Raw genomic sequence first — 23,055 nt, 5'->3', positions numbered from 1 at the left:
ATCATTAATCATACATGATTACAGAGATTTAAAACTAAACAATGAAACCGTTTGTTTTAAATGGTTTGGTGGCATAAAAACATGGGATCAAAATGGCTAGTTAGGTCCTGTTAACTTGAGTATATGTATGTGAGTGTGCTAAACAAAGTCTTCTCCTCTTCACAGAGACCATGTTGAGTTTTGTGGATGACATCATGTCAGGGGCCAAATCTCCATGTGTGATGCTCGGGGACATCCCTGATCCCCTCTCAACTATCTCCTTGATAATACGCTGCTTGGAGCCAGACACCACATACATGTGAGTTTCTTCTGTTTATATATATTATATTTTTTTTCCCCTCAAAATAGCAGCATTTGCATTTTGAAATAAATCAGTGAATTAATCATTTGAATGATTTTAAATGTGTAATTTCATTTGATTTTCTCATTTTTTGTTTTTTTTATTTTTTAGTATATGCATTAGCACCCACTCCTCTTAAAATCACCTCTCTTATCATAATTCTATTTTGATATAAAATTTTCATGCATGTTGGAATAATAATAATAATCCACAACTAACTCACAACTGTTGCTTCTCTATTTTTTCTTGACAAGAATTGAGTTTATTTAAACACAGAACATCTTCACGACCACATCAAATGGGAGACTGTTCAGATGCGCACTACAAATTTGACTTAGCGCCAATTATTTATTTTTTAAATTGATTGATAGCATTAAAAATTATTAATTATATATATCTAGAGTTAGTCACTCATGTTCACTGTGTTTTTGCGCCAGGTTGTGTCAGCATGGAACACCTGTTTCCTTTGCCTTTTCCTCATCATGTGGCACATTCATTGAGAGTTCAGTAAGAAACAAAACATAAAGGGCCCAGTTTTGGCTGGATGATTCACTTGGACTTTGAACTGACACTGAGTTGCATGTCTTCAGTCAGATGAGGGATTTTAATATCTGCGTGAGTCTAAGCAATTACATCCACGCAAGGCTGTGGAAATCTGATAATGATTTGTGTAAAATATGTCTGGATTATTTCCTATACCAATTTTCAAATATCAGTAGTTGATTTTGAATGTGCTTTTCACTAGGTAAGAAGGAACCTTCTAGGAAAGTATAATTGGTCCAATCATCACTTTTGAATTAAAGCTGGTGACATCGGCCCAACGTCTTTTATTGGATGTGGTAATTGCATTGGGGGCCTCTGTTTATTTAGACTCTCTTGGATAGTTGTTTCGTGACTACATCCTTTTCTCAGGAACATTCATTTTTATGCCACAGGGAAGAACATGGTCTGCGAGCCCAGTAAGACAGACTCAATTTGGGCGAGTTTTACATGCTTCAGATACAGCTGGGGAAACATTTCATACTCTGGAATGGTTCGAAAGTGCGTCAAAGGGTGCACTTTGTGGTAATAGCAGAAGCAGCAATAGAAAGATTGATGTGTTGAACTGAGCTGTATACAGCTAGGAAAGTTTCAAGCAAACATTTGACACTAGTAGATGACATAGAGTAGATGGCAAAACAGGAACCACAATATACCAAGGAAGCTTAATAAAAATGTAAATTATGATATCGATGTAGGGTTGTGACCAAAAATTGTCTAATAAGGTTAATAGTAATAAAAATAATTATATTATATTATATTATATTATATTATATTATATTATATTATATTATATTATATTATATTATATTATTACACATGGTTCTTACTGGTAAGTTGTGATTAAAAATTAGCCATTATCATCATAAATACAAATATTTATTAATAATAAACAGCCCATAAAAGTTGCAGCATTTCTTGCATGGGTCTGTGTTCGTGCAGCTTTCATGTGGGTATTCAGTCATGTAGGTGTTTGAATTTAAACACCCGGCTACCTTTCTTTCTGATTTCCTGTGCTACATGTCCTGCACATATGCAGGCAGTTAAAACACACATCCAGGACACACTGAAGAGATTACACCAGCCCACAGGGAGTTTTGGACCCTCCTTGCGCTAACCTTTCTCCAAATGTTTTTGATATTTGACCATTGTTCAAAGAAGCACTGGTTGTCTTTATATTATTTATGGATCTGTTCAGTGTTATTGTCAGGTTCATTGCAGTTTTAGGTTTCAAGAAAAATACAGTGGGTCCAAAAGTCTCCAACTGGTAGTGAAAATGATTCTGTTTAGCACCATTTTACACTTTATTTTCATTGTCAGCAAAACAGGTGCATGGAATCTAAACATTGTTTAATTGTGGTTTGTGCGTTCGTGGCTGCGTGTGTATGTGTGTGTTTGTGTATATGTTGTTGGGGACTTAAACCTGAATTCATGGGGGCTTAAATTGAGTATTCCTATACAGAAGCGTATAAGTCATACATAATGAGTTTTTCTGAGATTGTAAAATGCACAAAGTTTTGTGTGAGAGGTAGGTTTTGGTGTAGGGCGCTTCTACAGTTTAAAAAAACATTATGCCTATAGGGAGTCCCCACAAGGATAGTGAACCAGATTAGACTGCATGAATACCTCTTCATTCATAAATCACACATACAAGATTGCATCAGATTTCTCCACATCACACGCACTCTCAACTTGCCACTTTGAAGGATCTCACTGCTGCCATACTGCGGGTGGTAGCTGTTTATAATATCTTCCACTAGATGGGGATATCATTCAACATGATCTTTAGAACCCGGGGCATATATCATCAGTGATAGAGTAATTGCAGTGATGCCTTGGAAGTGAGTGGTTACACTGCCACAGCTGCTTGTTCAAGTTCACTTGTCTGCACTAAAGGGATCTTCAAATCAAAGCCATGAGCCGAAGCTAAACTCATGCTAATGTAATGGGAGTGATGCAGTTATGAATTTAGATTTTAATGGAGGTATTATTATTATTATTATTATTATTATTATTATTATTATTATTATTATTATATGAATTTTTAAATACTACCACTTCTACAAATAATCATTCTAACAAATATTATTAAAATTTTAACACATGCATCTTAAAATATATTTAAATGATAAAGTATTATTAAATAAGAATAAGAATCCTAAAAATAACACATCATTATTTAGTTCTTTTACTAATTAATAAAAGTACTAAATAATGATGATAATTTTCATTCTAATTTTGAATATAATATTTAGCCTCTAAACATTTTGTGTTGTGGTGCTTATATTGGAGATGTGGTTCAAATTTGACTTTCAACAAATCCCAATCATATTACTGTACAAAATACTGTATTTCGTAAATGAGAATCAAAAAAGTGACAAATGTCTGAATGTGAAACGGCAGGTTTCGGCTGTGGGCGGTAGACAACACAGGTCGGCGGTCCAGTCCGAGTGAGGTGACGATCAAAACTCCCTGTCCCGCCGTGGATGATGTCAAGGCTCAAGGTAGAGAATTGCTCGCATTTTTCTATAATAAGCTTCTTAGTTTTGGAAAATATTCATAAGATTAAGTAATCAGATTTGGTTGGATGTCCCCTCAGAAATAGCAGACAAGATTTATAATCTGTTCAATGGCTACACCAGCGGGAAGGAACAGCAGACAGCCTACAATACGCTCATGGACCTCGGCTCACCAACCCTCCACCGAGTTCTTTACCACTACAACCAGCGATACGAGAGCTTTGGAGAGTTTACTTGGCGCTGTGAAGATGAACTGGGGCCCAGGTTTGTAAGATGATTTTCTGATGAAGCTTTATTACAAAAAATCTAGATGCCTTATAAAACTATAATGGGACTTTATAAGTGACCAGATTGGAACTTTCTATATTTGCAGATATTCTGTAGAGTGTCCCAAATTAGTGAGTGAGGAAAGCAGGGATTATTTTCTTTCACATTCAACAACAGCGTTAAGCTCGCTGCCACTGTTCTAGACTGTTTTCTCTGCCTCTTAACTGTAAACATAACTTGTACAACGACTGGTGAGAAAAACATTTATTTAATTTATCTCTATTAATTGTTTTTAAGATGAAGTCAGGACTAGTCTATATGGACTGAATAAAGCAAAACAGTATCTCACCAGTGAAATTTTAATGGATGCCTTCAGATCACCACATTTGAAAAATTCTGAATGTTTTTATTAGCTTTTTTTAATCTGTGTTTTGCTTTGTTTAATAATTCTGAATGGATCTGTATAAATGTATATGCAGTCAGGTTAAGGCGACTGGTCATTTCAATTAAGAATATTTATGATGCACAATTCACCCATTTTGGATGCAATCTTGGGTTTATTTTTAAAATGTTATTTTTTTTTTTTTTTTTTCATTGAGTTTGGCAGAATACTTTATGGGATGCTGCCTTGGAATGCATGTGGGAATTTTATGGGGGCATATTAATTTTTATTGATTGCAATTAAATCCGATATCTTGTTTTGCAAGATTTTGGAAGGATTTTTCTTTTTTTTTTTCTTCTTTTCTTTCATTGCCCACTAAACTTCATAGTAAAGTCAGATTATTTTATTACTGATCCTAAAGTCAGACTTGTGATTAGGGTTTTTGTGCTAATTAGGTTTAAATTGAACACAAGCAACTGATTACAGTACATTTAAAGGGATCACTAAAGCACAAAACAGGGTGGTGATCTTTATACACCCTCCAAAACAAACTAAAGACAAATAAGGTCTGGATTTATGAATTGCACTGAAAAGCTTTCTAAACACAGCCATGTGTTCGATCTAAAGTTTGAACACTTCCTCTCTGATGCAAAAAAAGACGCAGGTGAGTTTAATTATGGCCATTTGGACAACCGTACCTGATGCCTCGGTTCAGATTCAAAGGTTGTATTTAATTGTCTCCATGTTCCAAGATTTACCTTTCTTACTTCTGAGTTACTGCATCAAAACACACTTGTATCAAACACTTTCCCACCCAGTGTGACTGATGAGAGACTTTAACAGTAGGTACTTTCAAAACATTTCATGGATCTCTCAGTCATACCTAAGGAGTCAAGGTTTGGCTAGTTAGCATGTTTTAGTTATTTACTCTTAAAGGGTATCAGTACCTTAAGGTACATTTTAGTATCTAATGTAATATCTAATGTTTTGCAAGGGTATCACATCAGTGAAAGCTTTCGTACATTTATTTATTTAAAAGTCTGTCTGTCTATCTATTTGAGAGTGTGTAGTATCTTCATCCTTTATGCTTTATATCCTGAAGAAATTAATATTAATATTAATAAGCAACATTTATATAGCAAATATATTATTCACTCGGTCAATAAAAGAATAATGGAACAAATCAAGAAAAGTACAATGAAATGTAAATGATTTCTTTTAATTTTACATAAATAAATGTTTCATTATTTATTTGTATTCCCTTTTCATTTTGCTTTAATTTATTGGTTGCAACATTTCATGATGTATTCAATATCAGTATATATTGGCTTTCATGTTGTCTGACACATTGTTGTCTGACACATTGTTCCTTTCAGTTAATTTTTAATTTGAATGTGTATTATATCTACACATTTATTAATTCATTCATTCATTTATACTTGCATTTAATCATTCTTTTTTTTTTTTTTTTTGGCAAGATCATGTTTTTGATCATTTAATTGTATATTTAACTTTGTCAAATTTCTCCATACCTTTTATGTTAATTAGCGCAGTTATATTTTATTATATTTTATTTAGAACTTGTACTCTGTTTTTTTTTTTTTTTTCTAGAGTAAATATTTATTTAATAATAACCTTTCCATAAGGAGGACCATATGAGTCCTAAAGGGTAAAAGGTTTGTTGGTTTGATGTTGAATCAAGTGATGTCATCAAAACTGTCATTGGCCATCAGTGAGATCTGAGAACTGAGTTGAAATGATTAGGTTAATCAGTAGTAATTGTCCGCTACAGGCTGTCTTCTATGACAAATGCATCAGAATAACCCCAAAACAACATTCATTTATAATCAATTCATCCAGATATTTGCACAGTGAAGGGTGCGTGTGATCATGCCCCTATGTTCGACCCAGTTCCATGAAATATTGCGCAAGTTTTTAGCCTTCAGATAAGCTGTTTTAGTGGAGGTCTGGGGAGATGGGCCCAGCATCTGTCTTCCAAACAACTTGCATGCGTCATTTCCAGTCTCATTGCGTCCATACAGCATTTTTGTTGTTGTTTTTTTCGGCATAGGATAGGATGAAAATAAAAACAAAGAGAATTTGTTTCTTTCTAATAAAAGTCAAAATGTGCAGTTTCCTCATCTGCAGCCTTTAAATGCAATTTTTATGAACTATAATGCGATTTCATTGAATTGTCACAATACAAGATAATTGTAATTAAACTGACTCCTCTCAGAATATAAACCAATTCAGACTTTGAACAAAATAGATTAAAAAAAGAGACCATTCCCTGGGTTTTCTTTTGTTTTGAGATTATCAACACAGAAATTCTACTGACTCATTCTTAATTGGTGCTACTATTGGTTGGACTGACTCATGCTTTAATAGGACATTAATGCTGTACAGTTACTATAAGGAACCACATCGTTGCTGTCTAAGGATCATAAGGCCATTCTAAATGGATGGATAAAGAGTGAGGTGGGTTGGTGTGTTTACTGTAGATGTTGGTAAAATGCAGCCGATCATTTGCTCTCAGACTACTGCAAGAGATTTCAGAAAGTGAGAGTGAGATAGAGGCACTGGCAGAACCTAAAGGTTGAAAATGTACCTTGGAAATAAAAGGCCATTTTCCACTTCCATACACGCTGGGATTTATGGTTACAACCATTGCTATTTGGAGACCAAAACGGACTTTCGTGAAAAATTAAAGGATAACAAACCACTGCGTTTTGTTTTAAGCAAATAAACAGACAAACTCCTACAACCGCTGAAATGTGGCAAGACATTAAAAACCTAAATACACTCAAAATAATTATGTAAATGGCAGACATTAAAATTCCGTTATTATACTTTGTGAATTAATTGGAAGCCAAAGTAAATAATTAATTTATACGTTGTTGCTTGAAACCTCAGTAAATTGCAAAAGCAGTCAAACAAGACATTGTGCATTCATTTGAATCGGTTTATGCCACATTATAATTGTAAACACACTTAAAAATGCACTTAGCTGCCCCGAAGCCTTGTTGGTCCACCTAGATTTGGTTTTTGGTATATATGCGGTAGAGTGTTGAACTTCTGGTTTGGCAGGAGTTTGAAATTAATCCATGATTTAGAAATGAAGCACTCTTTCTGTACTCTCGGTATCGCATTTCAGCTTCTTGTCTTTTCTGATGGATACTGGCTCTTCAGCGCATTCACACATACTCAATAAATGCCCCTCTCAAGTCACCGTAGCTAATAGAATTCGAAGGTACTGTACTTAACCTTAGCTGCCATTCACCTAATCAGTCCTGTGTTACCTGAGAACCTTCTTGACAGTAACATTTCTCTTTAAAGGCTTTGCAATTACAGTTTGATTTAAAAACACCAAAGGCTTGATATATGGTCAAACTCCCCAGTCCAGATTTTGAAGAGCATCGTTTAAGGGATGCAGACAGAAGACCTGTGCTTTAGCTGAATATGGCCATCGCCTGGATTTTTATATTTGTTTTATTGGTGTCTCCCATTAATCTTTCAGTGTCAAGTGTTTTTCTTTGATGAATAGAAAGTCATTTCTATTCTTTGATAACTGTTTTATTCTTTCTATACTAAGTAACAGTTTAACATTTTTAGAGTCATTTTAACCAATTTATCCATGCGGGATTGGATTTATTTATTTCAAAATAATATTGTATAGTTGCATTTGTTCCATATGCATCTGACCCAGACAATCTGTAATATATTAACATTAGCACACATCACTAACCAAGTTTCATCTTTGTGTTTGCTTCTGCAGGAAAGCCGGATTGATCCTGTCTCAGCTGGATGAACTCAGTGGTTGGTGCCGGGGTCTCCTCCAGGAACCCAAAATTGGCTTGCGCAGAGCATCCCTAAAGTATCTGTCTTGTCGTTATACAGATACCAAAGCATTCGGGCTTAGCTGGATGAATCTCGGCCATGACTTACGTAAGGCCTGTGAAGATCAGATGCTATCCGTTATGTACAATGATTATGGAGAACCCAAGGAACTTTAAACCAACTTGGACAAGAGGACCAGTGAGGGGCTGAACCTATATGCAGCCTCCCCTTTAGGGCTTCTCTCTAGTGAATCTGGTCCATCAGTTTTAACATTAATTGGATATTTAATGATGAAGAGGAAAATATTTTGTGAGAACTTTTTCTCACAACTTTTCCAAGAAGCATTCAAGTGGCTTGTCTATGGGCTTGCACATAAAAATGTACAGTGTACAGTCAAAGGAAAGTTGCATTAAGGTGTCATTTAGACGTGGTGTATTTTGTCAAATAGTGCATACACCAGCTTGTGTAGGTAGGACTTTTTCCACAAGAACTAAAACTGTATGATCTTAATGTGCTGAAAATATCTGTCTCTGTAGGGCATATCAATATGGAAAGAGCTATAGCAAATGTAAATGTTAGTTAATTATTAAAACACTACTAATGTGCTGAATGTAGTATTTAAACTAAGGTATGAGAGGTCAAAAAAAAACTGTACAGATTTTTTTTGTTTGTTTGTTTTTAAGTATAAGCGGTATTATGAAAATAACCATTTAAAGTTGTGTACAATAATATGTCTTGTTTATGTTTTATTTCCTATTCCAAATAAAATCACCAACATTAATTCACTGATTATTTAATTGTTCAACTGAATTTTGAACAAAAGTAATGAGGGCTGCACAGTTTTTAAAGTTTTTAAAGTTGTTATGGAACTTAAGTATACCAACAGCTCTTTTATGACACATCCACATAAATCTTAGTGAAAACGGTTATTAGGGGGGAAAAAATGAAAGCTGGGAAAATATTTGCGTCCAGTTCACCATTTGTTGATTTGTTGGAGGCATATTTTAAGGTTGATTGTAAAAAGAGGTGTCACTTAAGCAGACCAAATGACTGGCCAGCGTAAATCAACAAAGTTGTCTGTGATTTTCAAAAAATGTAGTTGTGAAATTTTCAAACCTATTCATATGATTTCACATTGTAATTTAAGTCTGCATCTTGTACCATTTGATGGTTAAAAATAATCTAATATTAAAAGATATCCTAAATCATGACATTGATATATATATATATATATATATATATATATATATATATATATATACATCTTTTTTTTTCTTTTTTTTTTACCAACCAATTAACGGTGTGTATTTATACTTTATTGATATGACAGTGGACCTACACTTTAACAGACAAAAGAGAATACAAAAATAGTATCATATTTCCATTACAATTTCTATAAATGAACTGTCACATGCATTTCACAGGTTTTGCATGTACATGTACAGGGAATAAAAAAAAAATATTTTAAAAAATTAAGTGCGGTGTGTGTGTGTGTGTTTGATGGTGTACGCAACTGCTTGTTTGCTAAAATATAGGTCATATCTACATCTCTGTTAGAGATCTTGAAAATATATTAGGTATTATTTTATAGATTAATATCGAAGAGGATTGTTTTATGCACTTACATGCTTTGATATACTCTGCCTTTGATCAGCCTGGCACTCGTGTGGAGTGAGAAACATTCAATTTATTGTTTGACATTTTCTTTTCAAGCCAGTCTGAAAGCTTTCCGCACGCTCTCCGCCACGCTATCACTCACAGCCGTCCTGGCTCCTTTCGCTTGGCTGTGCCCTTGTTCTCCTCGGCTTCGGGGTCACGGCAGGTGCACTCATCGTGATCGCAGTCCACCCCGAACTGAATGACCTGTCAATCAACCGGACACACTTTTACAAACAGCATCCAGAAAACATTCGGCCACCAACATTATGGTTTGAATAATTCAGCTCAAAAATACTTTAAGGCATCACAGTAGACCAAAACAATGAGCACTTTTTCCAGCCTTTTTCCAGGTATATGATTCACATGAACTGCATAAGCTCTTATTTCACCTAAAGTTAATGAAATGCAATTGTCTCACTGTGGTACATTAATGAGTATCCACTCATTTATATTGCATTTCTTTGGAAGAATGAGTTGGCCAACATTCATGGAAAGGGTTGACAATGTGGCGGCACCATGCGAGACAGAGGATGGCACTGTGAGAGAGGAATGTGAAAGCATCGTAGGATGAATGTGGAATCGTCTTTCAAATGAGATTTACCTTTCTAGATGACAGAGTGGATGGACAGCAGTCTCCGCCGTCATATTGGCAGTACGCTCGGTTATTAATGGTGTCACACCAACCATCTCCTCCGAATGGCTGCAAAGAGACAGTTGTGATGTATTCAAATCTCATTTAAAAGAAAAAACAGCTGACATCAGGGTAATACATACAGAACAATGTTTCTAATGTATATTTACTGTACAGAGAACATATTTGATTGTTAAATTAAAATAGTGTTCATGTTAATACAATTTAAATTTTAAATGCAAAAAAAAAAATATTTCTTCTACATCAATTATGATATCATAGTATTACTATTTACATGAATTAACAACAAACAATTGTATTTGTATTAACTAACCATAACAAAGATTAATAAACACTGTTAGTTAATATGTGTTAATGATTAACTAATGTTAAGGGACCTTGTAGCTTCAAAAGCATTATTATACAAACTATTTTGCATTATTATTATATAACATTATTATGCAAATTATAGCTTTCCATATGCAGGAACATTTTATTATACATCCAAACAACCTGAGCTCAGTGAACTATTAAATGTGCCTTTAAAGTATTTTAAAGGTTCAAGCATGAATTACTTAAATTTTATTATGTACAATTCACAGTTACCTGTTTTGCAATGGGAAATGAGTGGACTACAATTAGCAAATTTAATATGCATAAACACTTTAAATGTGTCATAATTCCTATCTAAAGGATTTCACCTAACCTAAAGGATCTGATGCCAATAATAGGAAAACAAGTGCGGTCTGCCAAAGATACTTTTGGCTCTTGGTGCATGTGGAGTTCTTTGAGAGTCCGGGTTCTACCTGATTCCACATCCCTGTGCAAGAGCAACTGGCGAGGAGCTCTCTGCAGAATGTATCCCTGCGTAACCTACACCCAATCCCAAATGTTTTTCCTGCCGTGGTCTCATTCTCCAAGTCATAAGCAATATAATTTTTTTTATTCTTCAGTTTCAAGCTTGTATATATATATATATATATATTTATTTCTTTATTCTTGCTCTCCATCCGTTTTATTGCCTTAAGCACACTGCGATTTTTTTTGGCAATAACAATTTCAAAAAACAATCTTGCCAGTTTTTTGTTTAAACTGACGTGTTACATATTGCAAGTCAAATATCTGAATCTAAAACACATGCATTATTAATGTTGTTTTAGAAAAGGCTGGGAAAAGCAAATGACCTATTGCCTAAACTAAAGAGTCATGTAACAGTAAATGGGAAGGATGTGTGGAATGCATCTGCTCCAGCCAGCAGAAGAAAACTGCCAGTGATTGTTAAACAACACTTAGGCAACCATTTGAAGCGTTACACAAAATCATCTGACCCAGACCTCATGTATACCTGGCTCAACAGTCAAGAAAAGCCAAAATCTTGACAAGCACAGACACTCAGATGACCAATACAACAGAAAATATCATGAAAATCCAGTCTGCCAAAATATTTAAACATTTAAATCTCATTCATATTTTATTCAAAATTATTCAAAATTATTATTATAAATTGACAACTCAAAAACATGCTGATTTGGTCTGTTTTGTCTTAATTGATTTATTTTAAGCATAAGGAGCTTAAGTAATGTTTTGATGGAAGGTTGGTTTATTTTCAATTTATTTAGAGATAGTATACGATTTCAACATCTATATATATATATATATATATATATATATATATATATATATATATATATATATATATATATATATATATATATACAGTTTTCAGTAATATTTTCAATTTATTAGACAAAATAGTATAAGATTTCAATGTCTTTCTTTTTTCAGTTGTCAGTGATAACATTAATTTATAAAATGTAAAATAATAAAATAAAATCTAATGAAAGAAAGCTGTAACATAATACATTTAAATCTAATAGCCAAACTATAGCCTTCCATATGCAGAACATTAAAAATCCATTTCACCAGAATTTACTGAACTAGTAAATTAATTGATTTTTTCTCTCTCTCTCTCTCATCATAAGCAGCTGCAGTGCAATTAATAAGATGATTTAATCAATATTTCGAGACCTAAGAGGAAAAACATCATGACCTTACTGTAATCCGATGATAAATATAAATACCTCTTCAGATTGCTCAGTGTCAGTTCAGGCTGTCAACTTTGAGGTATATCCTAAAATTTATTTTCCTGGCCTCTTCTCAAAGAGGGCTTTTAGTAGGCAACCCTGCTAGTTTTTGGGCAGTATCCAAAGCTTGATTTAGATTACATGAATTTATTGAAAACAGATCCCTCTATGAATCACTTAAAAAATATGTATTTTTTAATAAACATAATTAACCCCTAGCAACAGTTTCTGCGATGAACGTTTGCAATCTGAGATACCAAAGATCATCAAACCGAAATCTTATCTGAAACAAACAATAAAGGTGTCTTTTCACCTTACGGTACATGACGTCTGGAGAAATCCCTAAACCTCCCACAGGAGCGAGGGAGTACACACTCCTGCCTGACCGACCAGATCTAAAGTTAAGCGAAAGATAGAATAAACAAATCTCCTTGGAAACAACATGTTTTCATGGACAACTTTGTTTCGAGGCCCCATGTTAGTGCTGGCATTTCACTTCACCGCAGTATGTGGCCCTTGATTGGCTCTCTCCAGATTTCCCAAAAGACTACTTATTATGTTCCCCTCCATTTCATTTCTAATGTTAAATGTTCTTCATTTTAAGGCCAAATGAAGTGTTTACCGATTTTTTGTGTTTGTGTCTTGTCAACTTTTTCCATGATGTTAAGATGAGAAACCCAGCGCATGCCCTGAGAGGAATCAGATGACCATTCTTCCAAACATATTTGCAGCAAGGAATGTGAACAGTGGTAATTCATAAACCAGTGGCATCATCTGTGAGGTTTTCTCAGATGGAGCCACACAAAAAGGGGGAAAAGTTGACTCAAAAGCTGGTTTAAAGCAGTCAAATAAATTGTACTACACGGTAGCAAAGGAAAAACAAAAACAAACTACCCCAATAGTCTAAAGCTCAGAAGGATCGTAAAGAAAATTCTAATTTCAAAATTTAAGAACCATGGATTAGAAAAGCAGACTTAAAGTCTACTTATGTTTGGCCTTGGTGCATGGTACAAAATAAAATCTTAATTACACATAAACAAATGCTTAACCGGAGCTGACCTCTTCTCTTAAAATCAGCCTTGGAAAAGACCTTCTGGACATGCTGCAGTGCAACTGGAACATGTACTTCAGTCTAATTTTTATTGAGTCTCCAATATAAAAGTAACTGTTTTGCTTAATAACAAATGAGGGCAATAGAAGACGAGACAGAGTGGCAGATATGAGGGGTAATTGAATATTATAAAACATCCTTCTACAGGAATAGTGGGTTCCAAAGTACAATGAATAGATCATAAATCCTGTTTGCTTTACTCTTAATTATTTTAAGAATAATAAAATCTGATATCCACAGAAAAAAAAGATAAAATAAATGATAATAAAAAAATACATTGTCTTTACATGATCAAAATGTTAAGATTAAAATTTTGTTTGTTAGATAAATTATATAAACAATTTGATTTACCTTTATTTATTAAATAAATTTAATATTAAAGATTTTATTAAATACATAAAAAATGAGAAAAAAAATTTGTTGGATTAAAAAAAAAAAAGTCTCACGCATTTGAATGGTACACCGTACTAAACTCCACACCATCCTTTCACTTGCGAGATATTACAATAAACAGTCATCCATTATTTCCAAAACACTCGACTGTTAATTTCAACACTATTTTCGATTCCAGGCTTCACATGACTCTGCTGCGATATTTCTGTTGACTTTTAGCATAGCCTGGTATGTTACTTTCATCACATATGATTTGTGATTATTTTACGACTGGATTAATGCATCCATCAGTTTACATAACATCCTTTAAATTCCCTCTGTCCAACTGACCTGCATACGCACACCGATAAGATCATTCATTTGCTTTGGCGCCTCAGCACTACAATTGTCGACAACGTCTGATGAGTAAGTGCTGGGGGTGAATTTATACAGGATTGTGTCAATTGCAGAAAGGAATCTGGAGGAACAGAAACTGGAATAATATGTTTTACGATCACGTATATACCACATTTTACAGTGGCAATGATATTTTCATTTGCATTTATTTTTGTGATAAAAGGAGAACTGGTGAGAATCAATCTGTCAGCATGCTGTGGGAAGATGTGGCACGCAGTCCATCAACCACTACACTAAATGTTTCTCTTGGCCAGGGGAAATGTAGAAGATGTCTCCATATGAGAGCGATTGGTGTCGGAAATCCTTGACAACAAAATGCCTCATTACTGAGATAAATGTAAACTTGGGAAAGTGTAAATCAAATGCAGACAAAATAAAAATAGAAAACCAAATGAATAGATTTCTTGACCCTTTGGTTCGGGTTCATTCTGAATTTCTGCAGGTGTAAACGCTTCAAAGTAATTCTTGAGACATATTATGTGCTACTAGCCTGAACTTTTATGCTTTATTTATAGATGCTTTTAAAAAATGGATTACAGATTTGATTTGCGAGTTCCATTTTGGTCAAATTATTAAATAAAAGACAAATATCGTACTGTTTTTTTTTTTTTTTTTTTTTCTATCCAAATCTCACACTTCATTAATTTGAATGACATAATGTACTAAACACCTCTCCAACCTTTCACATTTTTAAGATATATCCCCTGGCATCACTGACAGGGCAAAAATCCAGGCAGAAATACAATAAACAGTTATCCATTATTTTTGCCCCAAACACTCAACTGTTATTTTCAACACTATTTTCACTTCTATGCTGTTATCACGTGACTTGAACATCAGATACAAACTGAAACATACTGAATAAAAACACTGAAAAAAGAAAAGCAAATGGTTTTCTAACAGCATGAGGGTGACAGAATCATATAGAATTTAGAGAGAATTTAAAATAATAATTTCACAAATTTATATTAGCTTTAAGAAACTATTTGGCTCGTGTGTGATGTTCTACTTCATCATTAATCAGAAAGACTTCACGTCATATGATTGGCACTCACCTCGCAGGACTGAATGCAGTTGATCTGTGCTGGATTCGGATGCCACTTCAACATGCCAGTACAGACAATACTCTTTCAAAGGAAGAGAAATAGAGGAGCAAGAGAGGAAAGGGGAAGGGGAAGGAGAGTCAATTACTGCTTTGTAATGATGGCATCATTAAGCAAAAAAAGGTGACATATTACGATTGATGAAGCTATTGTAACAAATCTTCTTGAGAGGAAATGTAAAAACAAGGGTTTCTATTTATTTCTATTTTATTTATAATATTTATTTTCCAGAAATCTAATTATATCTAACTTAATTATAAAAGACAAAAACTGAGAAATAAAATTGCTAATTATATATTAAATATCAAAAAACAATGACCTATTATAAGGGTTACTTTCAATTTGTACAAATATTTCACTGATTTGACATTTTCTCAGATTTGCAAAGCTAACCTGTTTCTAAAGCAGAATTTCTGGAAAGAAACTTGCTTATCTCTTATTCAACTCCCTCCTACTGTGACCTTTCCTCCAGCATTCTTACCCAGTCTGCAATACTCAGGACAACATTCCTGGAAAGCAGGCTGTTCTTAGAGGTGCTGATGTATCATTATAAACAATGGAAGTCTGACACCTTCAGAGATGTCATGCTTGACATGCAGCATTTCAGGCGTCTCTTATAAAAACATCACTCTGTAACCATTACTCTCACGAGCTGATATGACAATGAGAGACAGAATCAACGATTTGGCAGAACAATTTCAATGGTAAGGTGATTTGAACCTGGTTTGCAGCGAGAATCAAGTTAATCCAATCCAACTGATCACTCTGATGTGCCAATAATGTGATTCCAATTTTTTTTGGATCCAAAGTATTCAGTCTCAAAGCTCCTCTGCCTAGAGCCAAAACAGGTTCCCCCAAACAAAGCTCAGAAAAGTGAGTGATTTCACATTTGACAGATGCCAATGCACCTCGCGTCATGATGTGGAACAGGGAAAAACACATTTCTTTTCAGTCTTAAAGTTAGCATAGTTAAAGGATGGGTACAATGGTGTTTTGTGTATTCAGAGTTGTTCACAGTGTTCAAGAGATGGATTCTCATGCTAAACATGGCCGAGGTTTAAAAAAAATAATTTAGGTGAATGACTGAGAATTTCTGTGTTGAAAATCTTACTTCCGGATCGGTACAAGTTTCGGCTGTTTTTTTTTTTTTTTGATCGTGGATCTAATGACGTAGATGAGAACGGAAGTCCTTATATGAGCATTTTTCTGGGAAAGGGCGCCCGCGCACACACATTGACCAGAGGAGAGTGAGACCGCGCACATCAACGCACTTCGAAATCGTCGCCAGCGCTGCATAGGATTTGTTGGAGAATGCCTCCAAATAAGTGCATTTTTGGATGTGAGGGAAAGTTTACCGTGTTCACTTTCCCCAAGAACCCAGCATTACATGAACACTGGATCCAGTTTGTATTTCCGGGGCAGCAGAGTGTATCAAGTGCCTTTGTGTGTTCTGGTCATTTAAGTGACGAATGTTTTATAAACAAGGCCCAAGTCGACGTTGGATTTGTACACCGTTTGCTATTAAAACATGGAGCTGTCCCTGTAATAAAAGACCCCATTCATGTAAGTACAATTGCATCAGATTTCTGTATTTTTTTGGAAATCAGCACATAAGTGAATATATGTTAATGAAAACGAAAACAGCTCTATTATAGCTCCGCTCACAGCACGCCTCCAGGAGCTCGGCTTTTTCCGGAAAGAATCGGAAAGCTGTATCTTCTTTTATAAATATGATAAAACTAAAGACTTTTTGGATATATGAAGGATGCAGTACTACTCTATAGGTACTCAAGATTAACATGAGATCAGGTGAAACTGTGTATGTTATGTACCCTTTAAAGGTGACCTATTATGCCCCTTTATACAATATGCATTATAAGTCTCAGGTGTCCCCCAGAATGTGTCTGTGAAGTTTCAGCTCAAAATACCCCACAGATCATTTATTATATCATTTATAAAAAGCCTATTTTGAGTGAGAGCAGAAACATGCTGTTTTCTTGCTGCAAACCAGGTTCAACCCACCTTACCATTACATTCTCACATGCAAATATTTATTTGCATATGAGTAAATTAACATTACTAAACTGCGTTCTCTTTCATGGCTTATTGTACTTAAACTGTCAAATACTCAAAATCAGGGCTGCACAATTAATCCAAATCAAGGCTAAAAGGCTCTTTCTAAACACAGAAATTAAATGAAATGCTAATCGACATTACCACTGCTTAGAATACAATGCAATATTGTGTGCTTTAATTATTCTGTTATTGTGTAAGAAGCCACATCTCAAACATTGACTGACGTTATGAAGTAATGTTGGAGTAAAAACATTTTCACATGCTCTCAGATGGAGCAGCATTTACTACACAGAGCCGTAGTTCACTGAGAAGATACGCAAACAATTTATTTTTCGAATATTCATCAGTTATATCATCTGTGATTATGAGCACAATTTTGCATAGCTAGTCAGAGAGCTACGGCTCTGTGGACAAAATGAGCATGACAATTCGATTAATCGTGCAGAATTACATAAAAGTTTGTTAAGAACACGAGTTACAAAAACAGTTGGTTATGTGTGTGAAGGTTAACAGCTGAGAAAGAAATTGCATGTTTATATTATCTTTCTGGCAGCAGCATAATAAATAAATAAATAGATCCACTGCTCTCTGAGCCTGGGACTCTAAATAGTGTTCTATGCTTGTCTGTGTCTGCAGATAACGATAGAACAGTTAGCATTAACTTACAAGGAACATTTTTACAACATTTATTTTTCTAGGCTTATGTTACATTTATAAATATGTATTTGTATAATGCATTTCAATTTAACATGTATTAGTATATAGAAATCACTTTTAAAAAATGTAATTTGCTAAAAATGTACTCTCCCCCTCAGGCCATCCAAGATGTAGATGAGTTTGTTTCTTTATCGGAACAAATCTGAATATATTTAGCATTGCATTACTTGCTTACCAATGACTGCTCTGCAGTAAATTAAAATCTTATTAATAAAAGCTGTAAAAAGTGTTGTTGGTTAGATCACTCTACACTAAGCATTTCTAATAGTTAAATAGTAAAAACTGAAAAAAGGGGCTTTACAGAAAGTGCATACAGTCTTGAACAGCCAAAGATATCAAATTTGTGGCAAACTGTGGCCAGCACCTCACCTGAACCTTGCTGGGAAGCATCCAGTGTTCTACTGTATCAGCGCTAGAGCCATTGGCAAACACCACGGGGTCACTCAAGGCCACAATGCATGTTGGGTAACAAACTGCACCTGTCATGACACAAAGCAAGCTTTGCTTTAACCATCATTTGCATCTGTTGAATTTATTCATGTGAGCACTGGTCATCCATAGCTTGGCAGATTGGCACTCAAAAGTATCCTACTGCATGCAACTGACTGTGGTCTTAAAGCCTAGGCAGGTACAGTACAGTATGTCTAGACCTCTTTTTAAGAAATATATAAATACAGTGGCCTAACTGTACAGTCAAATATTACAATGCAGAATAAATTAGTTAAATGCATATTAATACACGTTCAGACAGTAATTGAGACAATAATCCTTGCTTTATTAGAAATCGACTGACTAGTCATTTTCATATTTGAAATGGGCAACTTTTATCTCACAACCAGTAAATTTTATGGTCAGTTTAAATACTCACCCACGTCAAAGCCATCCTCACAGCTGTATTCCACCAGGTTAAGGTTAAGAGGAGGCTGGCACAATCCCTCTATCTTCTTACACATAGTAAAGTCCTCAGTCCATTTGCCATCTTTGGTGCATCGAATGCTGGACTGCAGGGAGAAACGTAGATGAGTGTTTAATGACTGCAGAATTTAGGAACACAGAAATAAATGGCTTACAAAATGGTACGATACCCTTTCTGTTGGATCGGGACATTGTAGGGTGCAGATACTATCAAAGTCCAAATTGTTGGTGCAGGTGTACATGCCCTCAAACATCAGCGGGAGAGGAGGGCATGTGACAGGTGAACAGCTTTCCCTCTTGCCATGTCCCACCCTCCAAACACTCCAACCTCAGAAACTTCCTGAGAAAAACAAGTCATTAGCATGAAGGAGGAGTAAATCATCAGGGGTGAATGCACACACACACACACACACACACACACACACACACACACACACACACACACACACACACACACATATATATATATATATATATATATATATATATATATATATATTTCTTTTTTTTTTTTCTTTTTTTTTTTTATTCTGTAGTGGAAACAAAGAAACAAAAAGAAGTGTGAGATACAAACTCAGATTTGCAAGTTATAAACTCAAAATGCATTTTTTTTATATATATAAACTGTTATTTTAATACTTTTAATACAGAATAAAAACATAATTAAACAATCATGGCCTTAGAAGGTCTTATATATTTGTTGTTTAGAATCAGTGAAATGCATAAAAAAGCTGTATCAGGTTTCTCACTAGTTTTTTTGAGACAATAGAACTGTTACATTAAACACGTGTTGAAATTTAATTGCAGGTTCTCAATGTTTTTATTTGCACAACATAAATGCAGTAATTACTACATTTCTTGAATGGCATTCTCCTCCAGCCATAGGGGATTTATTCTCCTCTAAGACATGTGACAAACCATCTGATATGACTAAATAGTCAATAAATCCTCAGGAAATAAATTGTAGTTTGAATTGTAGTTTATGTAGTTTAGGGTGTAATGTTCGTTGAGAAAGATCATACAGAAGCACAGGCTAAAACTACCTTGATAATAGCATAACACCTCTCTTTAGAACGTCATAAACCATTTACTGAACCTTCATAATGAAATGCCTTTCAGAACAAACATGCCAATGGTCTTAATAAACAGGATTATTTAAATGGCTTAATGAGACATGCTGGCTATAGCTATTGGTATGAATGCCCAATTAAAAGCAGATAAAAGACACTGAGGTATTTTACCAGCCATTTTAATTACTCATAAAGATGAGGCAGGTGCAAACAATACTCCTCTCAGATGTGCTAAAATATGCTATAGCTTGATTGGATGGAATAACAAAACAACATGCCATCGGACCATTTATCAGAATATGTTGCTGACTCCATTGCTGAAAGATATTTGGAAACACCTGGAGCAAGATTTTGATCTTATGAAAACCATGTGAGCAACCTAGATGATGGAAGCAGATATATTGCCTTAAAAACTTGTATTTTTTCACATTTCTCCACATATTTTTCCTTTAAAATTTGTTAACGGTAAAAAAAATGTCTGGAAATCGGTTCAAACCATACAGACTGCAACTCACTTTCTTGGCTTTTTGTTGAGTGTGCCTGTGACGTAATATCCCGGGTTGCATTTGTAGCGGCACACAGTGCCCACATCATGCCCGCCTCCATGACACTGAGGAACTAAGAGTGTGGCATTGGGAACAGAAGTTGGATCCGGACACTCAATCTTGCAGTAAGCCTCTGGGTATGACCATAGTCCATCCTCAAGACAAACCAATGTGTCACTTTCACCTGAAAAACACATTCCAACAAGAAAACTGCATCAAAATGGAACATAAATGCTTGCCTAAGATTATATCAGTAGTTCATTGGTGTACACACTTTAGTCAACAAACAAACAAAAGTCTTTAAATAGAGAAAGAGAGAGAGAGAGAGAGAGAGAGAGAGAGAGAGAGAGAGATTATATGTTATAATAGAAGATTATGCCAAACTAATATTTTTCTTTTCAGTCATTTCTTTATTAAAGTTTTATGTTCTTACTTTATTATCATATCAGGACAATAATCATATAATCAAATAATCATATCATACCGTTTTTACTTTATGTACCCCAAAATATAAAATTTATTTTAGGACATAGATTAAAAACATTGGTAGCACTTTATTTTACACCCCTGTTCCTCATGTACATACTATGTGCTTATTATAGTAATTACAATAACTATGTAATAACTAGGTACTAACCCTGAACCTACCCCTAAACCAAATCCTACCCCTTGTATTACCAGAACTTTCTTAGATAAATACACTGTAAGTACACTATAAGTACATGGCAGTACATGTACTGTAAAATAAAGTGCAACCAAAACATTAATCAAAGAATAGAATATTTAAGTAATTTTATGCATGAAAATAATTATAATTCATAATAAATGAATAAATATGACAAAAAATAAATTAGTGTCACATACTTTTGTGTAGGCATAAATGGTTTCCAGTAATATGAAAAACACTTTCTTTTTCTAATAACTAAGAAGAGAAGTATCACATTGGTTTTCACAAGGTGGTCTGCGCTCCTGTTGCAAGTTGCAACTCGTCCGCCACCTCCTCTTTTGGAGTCAGAAAGTTCTGAGGTCAATTCATGCCATTCACATTCTGGGCTTGCTCAACTGTATGGCCGACAAGCTGTCTTGAGCTATGCTCCCAGGAAAGTGGTGACTCCATCCCTGTACAGTCCAGTTGATTTGGAGAAATTTTAGAGCCACTCAGGTAGACCTGTTTGCCTCAGCAGAGACCTCTCACTGCCAGTTGTTCTACTCCCTGTCTGAGGGAACACTCGGCATACATGTACTGGCACACAGCTGGCTGCGGGGCCTGCACAAATGTACGTTTCCCTCAGTGAGCCTTCTCGCACAGAAGCTGTGCATGTTTAGGGAAGATGAGGAGCAGGTCTTGATTGTGGCACTGTAATGGCCCACTCTGAACTGGTCCCCCGAACTAGTGCTCTTTACAACAGCCCCTCCCTGGCAGATTCCTCTGAGGAAGGATCTTCTGACTCAAAGACGGGGCACCTAATGGCACTCATGTACAGACCTCTGTAAACTTCATGTCTGGTTCCTGGATGGGAAATAGTGGACACCATAACTTCGGCGAGAGCACCGTCTACAAGACATGCCTTGAAGTGGAACCTGTTCATCTAGTGGTGTTCTTTTCGCAAGATGCCCAGGAGATGCCCGATCAGGGTCATGCTTTCCTTTTTACAGCAAGCACTGGAGTGAAGACTGTCTCCCTCCACCCTCAAAGTCCAGGTTGCTGGGATTGGTGCATACTATGACCCAGTAGAAGGGAGGTCACTGGGTAAGCATGACCTGATCAACAGGTCCCTCAGAGGGGCCAGGATATTAACCCCCCCCCCCCCCGCATACCCATTTGAGCCCTTGCACTTAGTAGAGCTAAAGTTTCTTTCATTGAAAACTCTGCTCCTGCTTTACATTGGGCTCCATCAAAAGGGTTGGGGACCTGCACGCATTTCAGTCGACGATTCGTGCCTAGAGTTTGGGACGGCTGACTGTGCCCAAGGTTCCTACAACTACCTTCAGGGGAGTTCACCCTGGCTTATCAAGCACAGGATATGCCCTGCCCGTTCAGGTTGTGAGCTCACTTAACTAGGAGTGTTTCATTCTGGGCGCTGGCTCATGGCACCTTGCTAAGAGATATTTGTAGAGCTGTGGGCTGGGCGTCTAGATTCTATAGCCTTTGTGTGGTGCTGGTATCCTACTGTGTTCTCACCTCAAATGGGTAGTGGCACTGAGAGGCATGCTGAGAGGCAAATGGGTAGTGACACTGTCCTCAAGCTCCTTTCTCAACTCTGCAGCCAGACGTGGCGGAGCATCCTAGCAGACTTCGGCCATTTCCAAGAGGGTTACAGTCACTTCCAATTTCCCATATACACCTTAACGGATTTTCATATGTGTACTTGTCCCCGAGACCTCCTTCAGGAAGGATAGAGCTTCCGCAGCGTCCCTGTTCCAAGTGGAACGGGTATGTTTTCCCAGTGTTATCCAATCTCACTGAGTG

The 23,055-nt window shown here is 35.6% G+C and overlaps 2 protein-coding genes across 2 annotated transcripts in view; one reads left to right on the top strand and one right to left on the bottom strand.

Annotated features, from left to right (window-relative positions):
• The window catches only part of LOC113040761 (astrotactin-1-like), a 100,480-nt gene extending 91,407 nt beyond the window's left edge, over positions 1–9,073 (top strand). Inside the window, exons 9-12 of the mRNA XM_026199019.1 lie at positions 166–298; positions 3,284–3,384; positions 3,480–3,663; positions 7,824–9,073. Of these exons, the coding sequence (XP_026054804.1) occupies positions 166–298; positions 3,284–3,384; positions 3,480–3,663; positions 7,824–8,061 (656 nt within the window). The 3' untranslated portion in view covers positions 8,062–9,073. The remainder of the gene's footprint in view (positions 1–165; positions 299–3,283; positions 3,385–3,479; positions 3,664–7,823) is intronic.
• Positions 9,074–9,154: 81 nt separating this feature from the next.
• LOC113118807 (pappalysin-2-like) overlaps positions 9,155–23,055 on the bottom strand; it is a 41,582-nt gene continuing 27,681 nt past the window's right edge. Inside the window, 8 exon segments of the mRNA XM_026288220.1 lie at positions 9,155–9,748; positions 10,146–10,244; positions 15,215–15,286; positions 18,425–18,534; positions 18,924–19,056; positions 19,141–19,260; positions 19,262–19,310; positions 20,556–20,769. Of these exon segments, the coding sequence (XP_026144005.1) occupies positions 9,641–9,748; positions 10,146–10,244; positions 15,215–15,286; positions 18,425–18,534; positions 18,924–19,056; positions 19,141–19,260; positions 19,262–19,310; positions 20,556–20,769 (905 nt within the window). The 3' untranslated portion in view covers positions 9,155–9,640.

The sequence above is a fragment of the Carassius auratus genome, chromosome 2 (assembly GCF_003368295.1).
Source record: "Carassius auratus strain Wakin chromosome 2, ASM336829v1, whole genome shotgun sequence".
Taxonomy (NCBI): domain Eukaryota; kingdom Metazoa; phylum Chordata; class Actinopteri; order Cypriniformes; family Cyprinidae; genus Carassius; species Carassius auratus.
The sequence above is the reverse complement of the archived record's forward strand: the minus strand, read 5'-3'. Positions and strand labels throughout refer to the sequence as shown.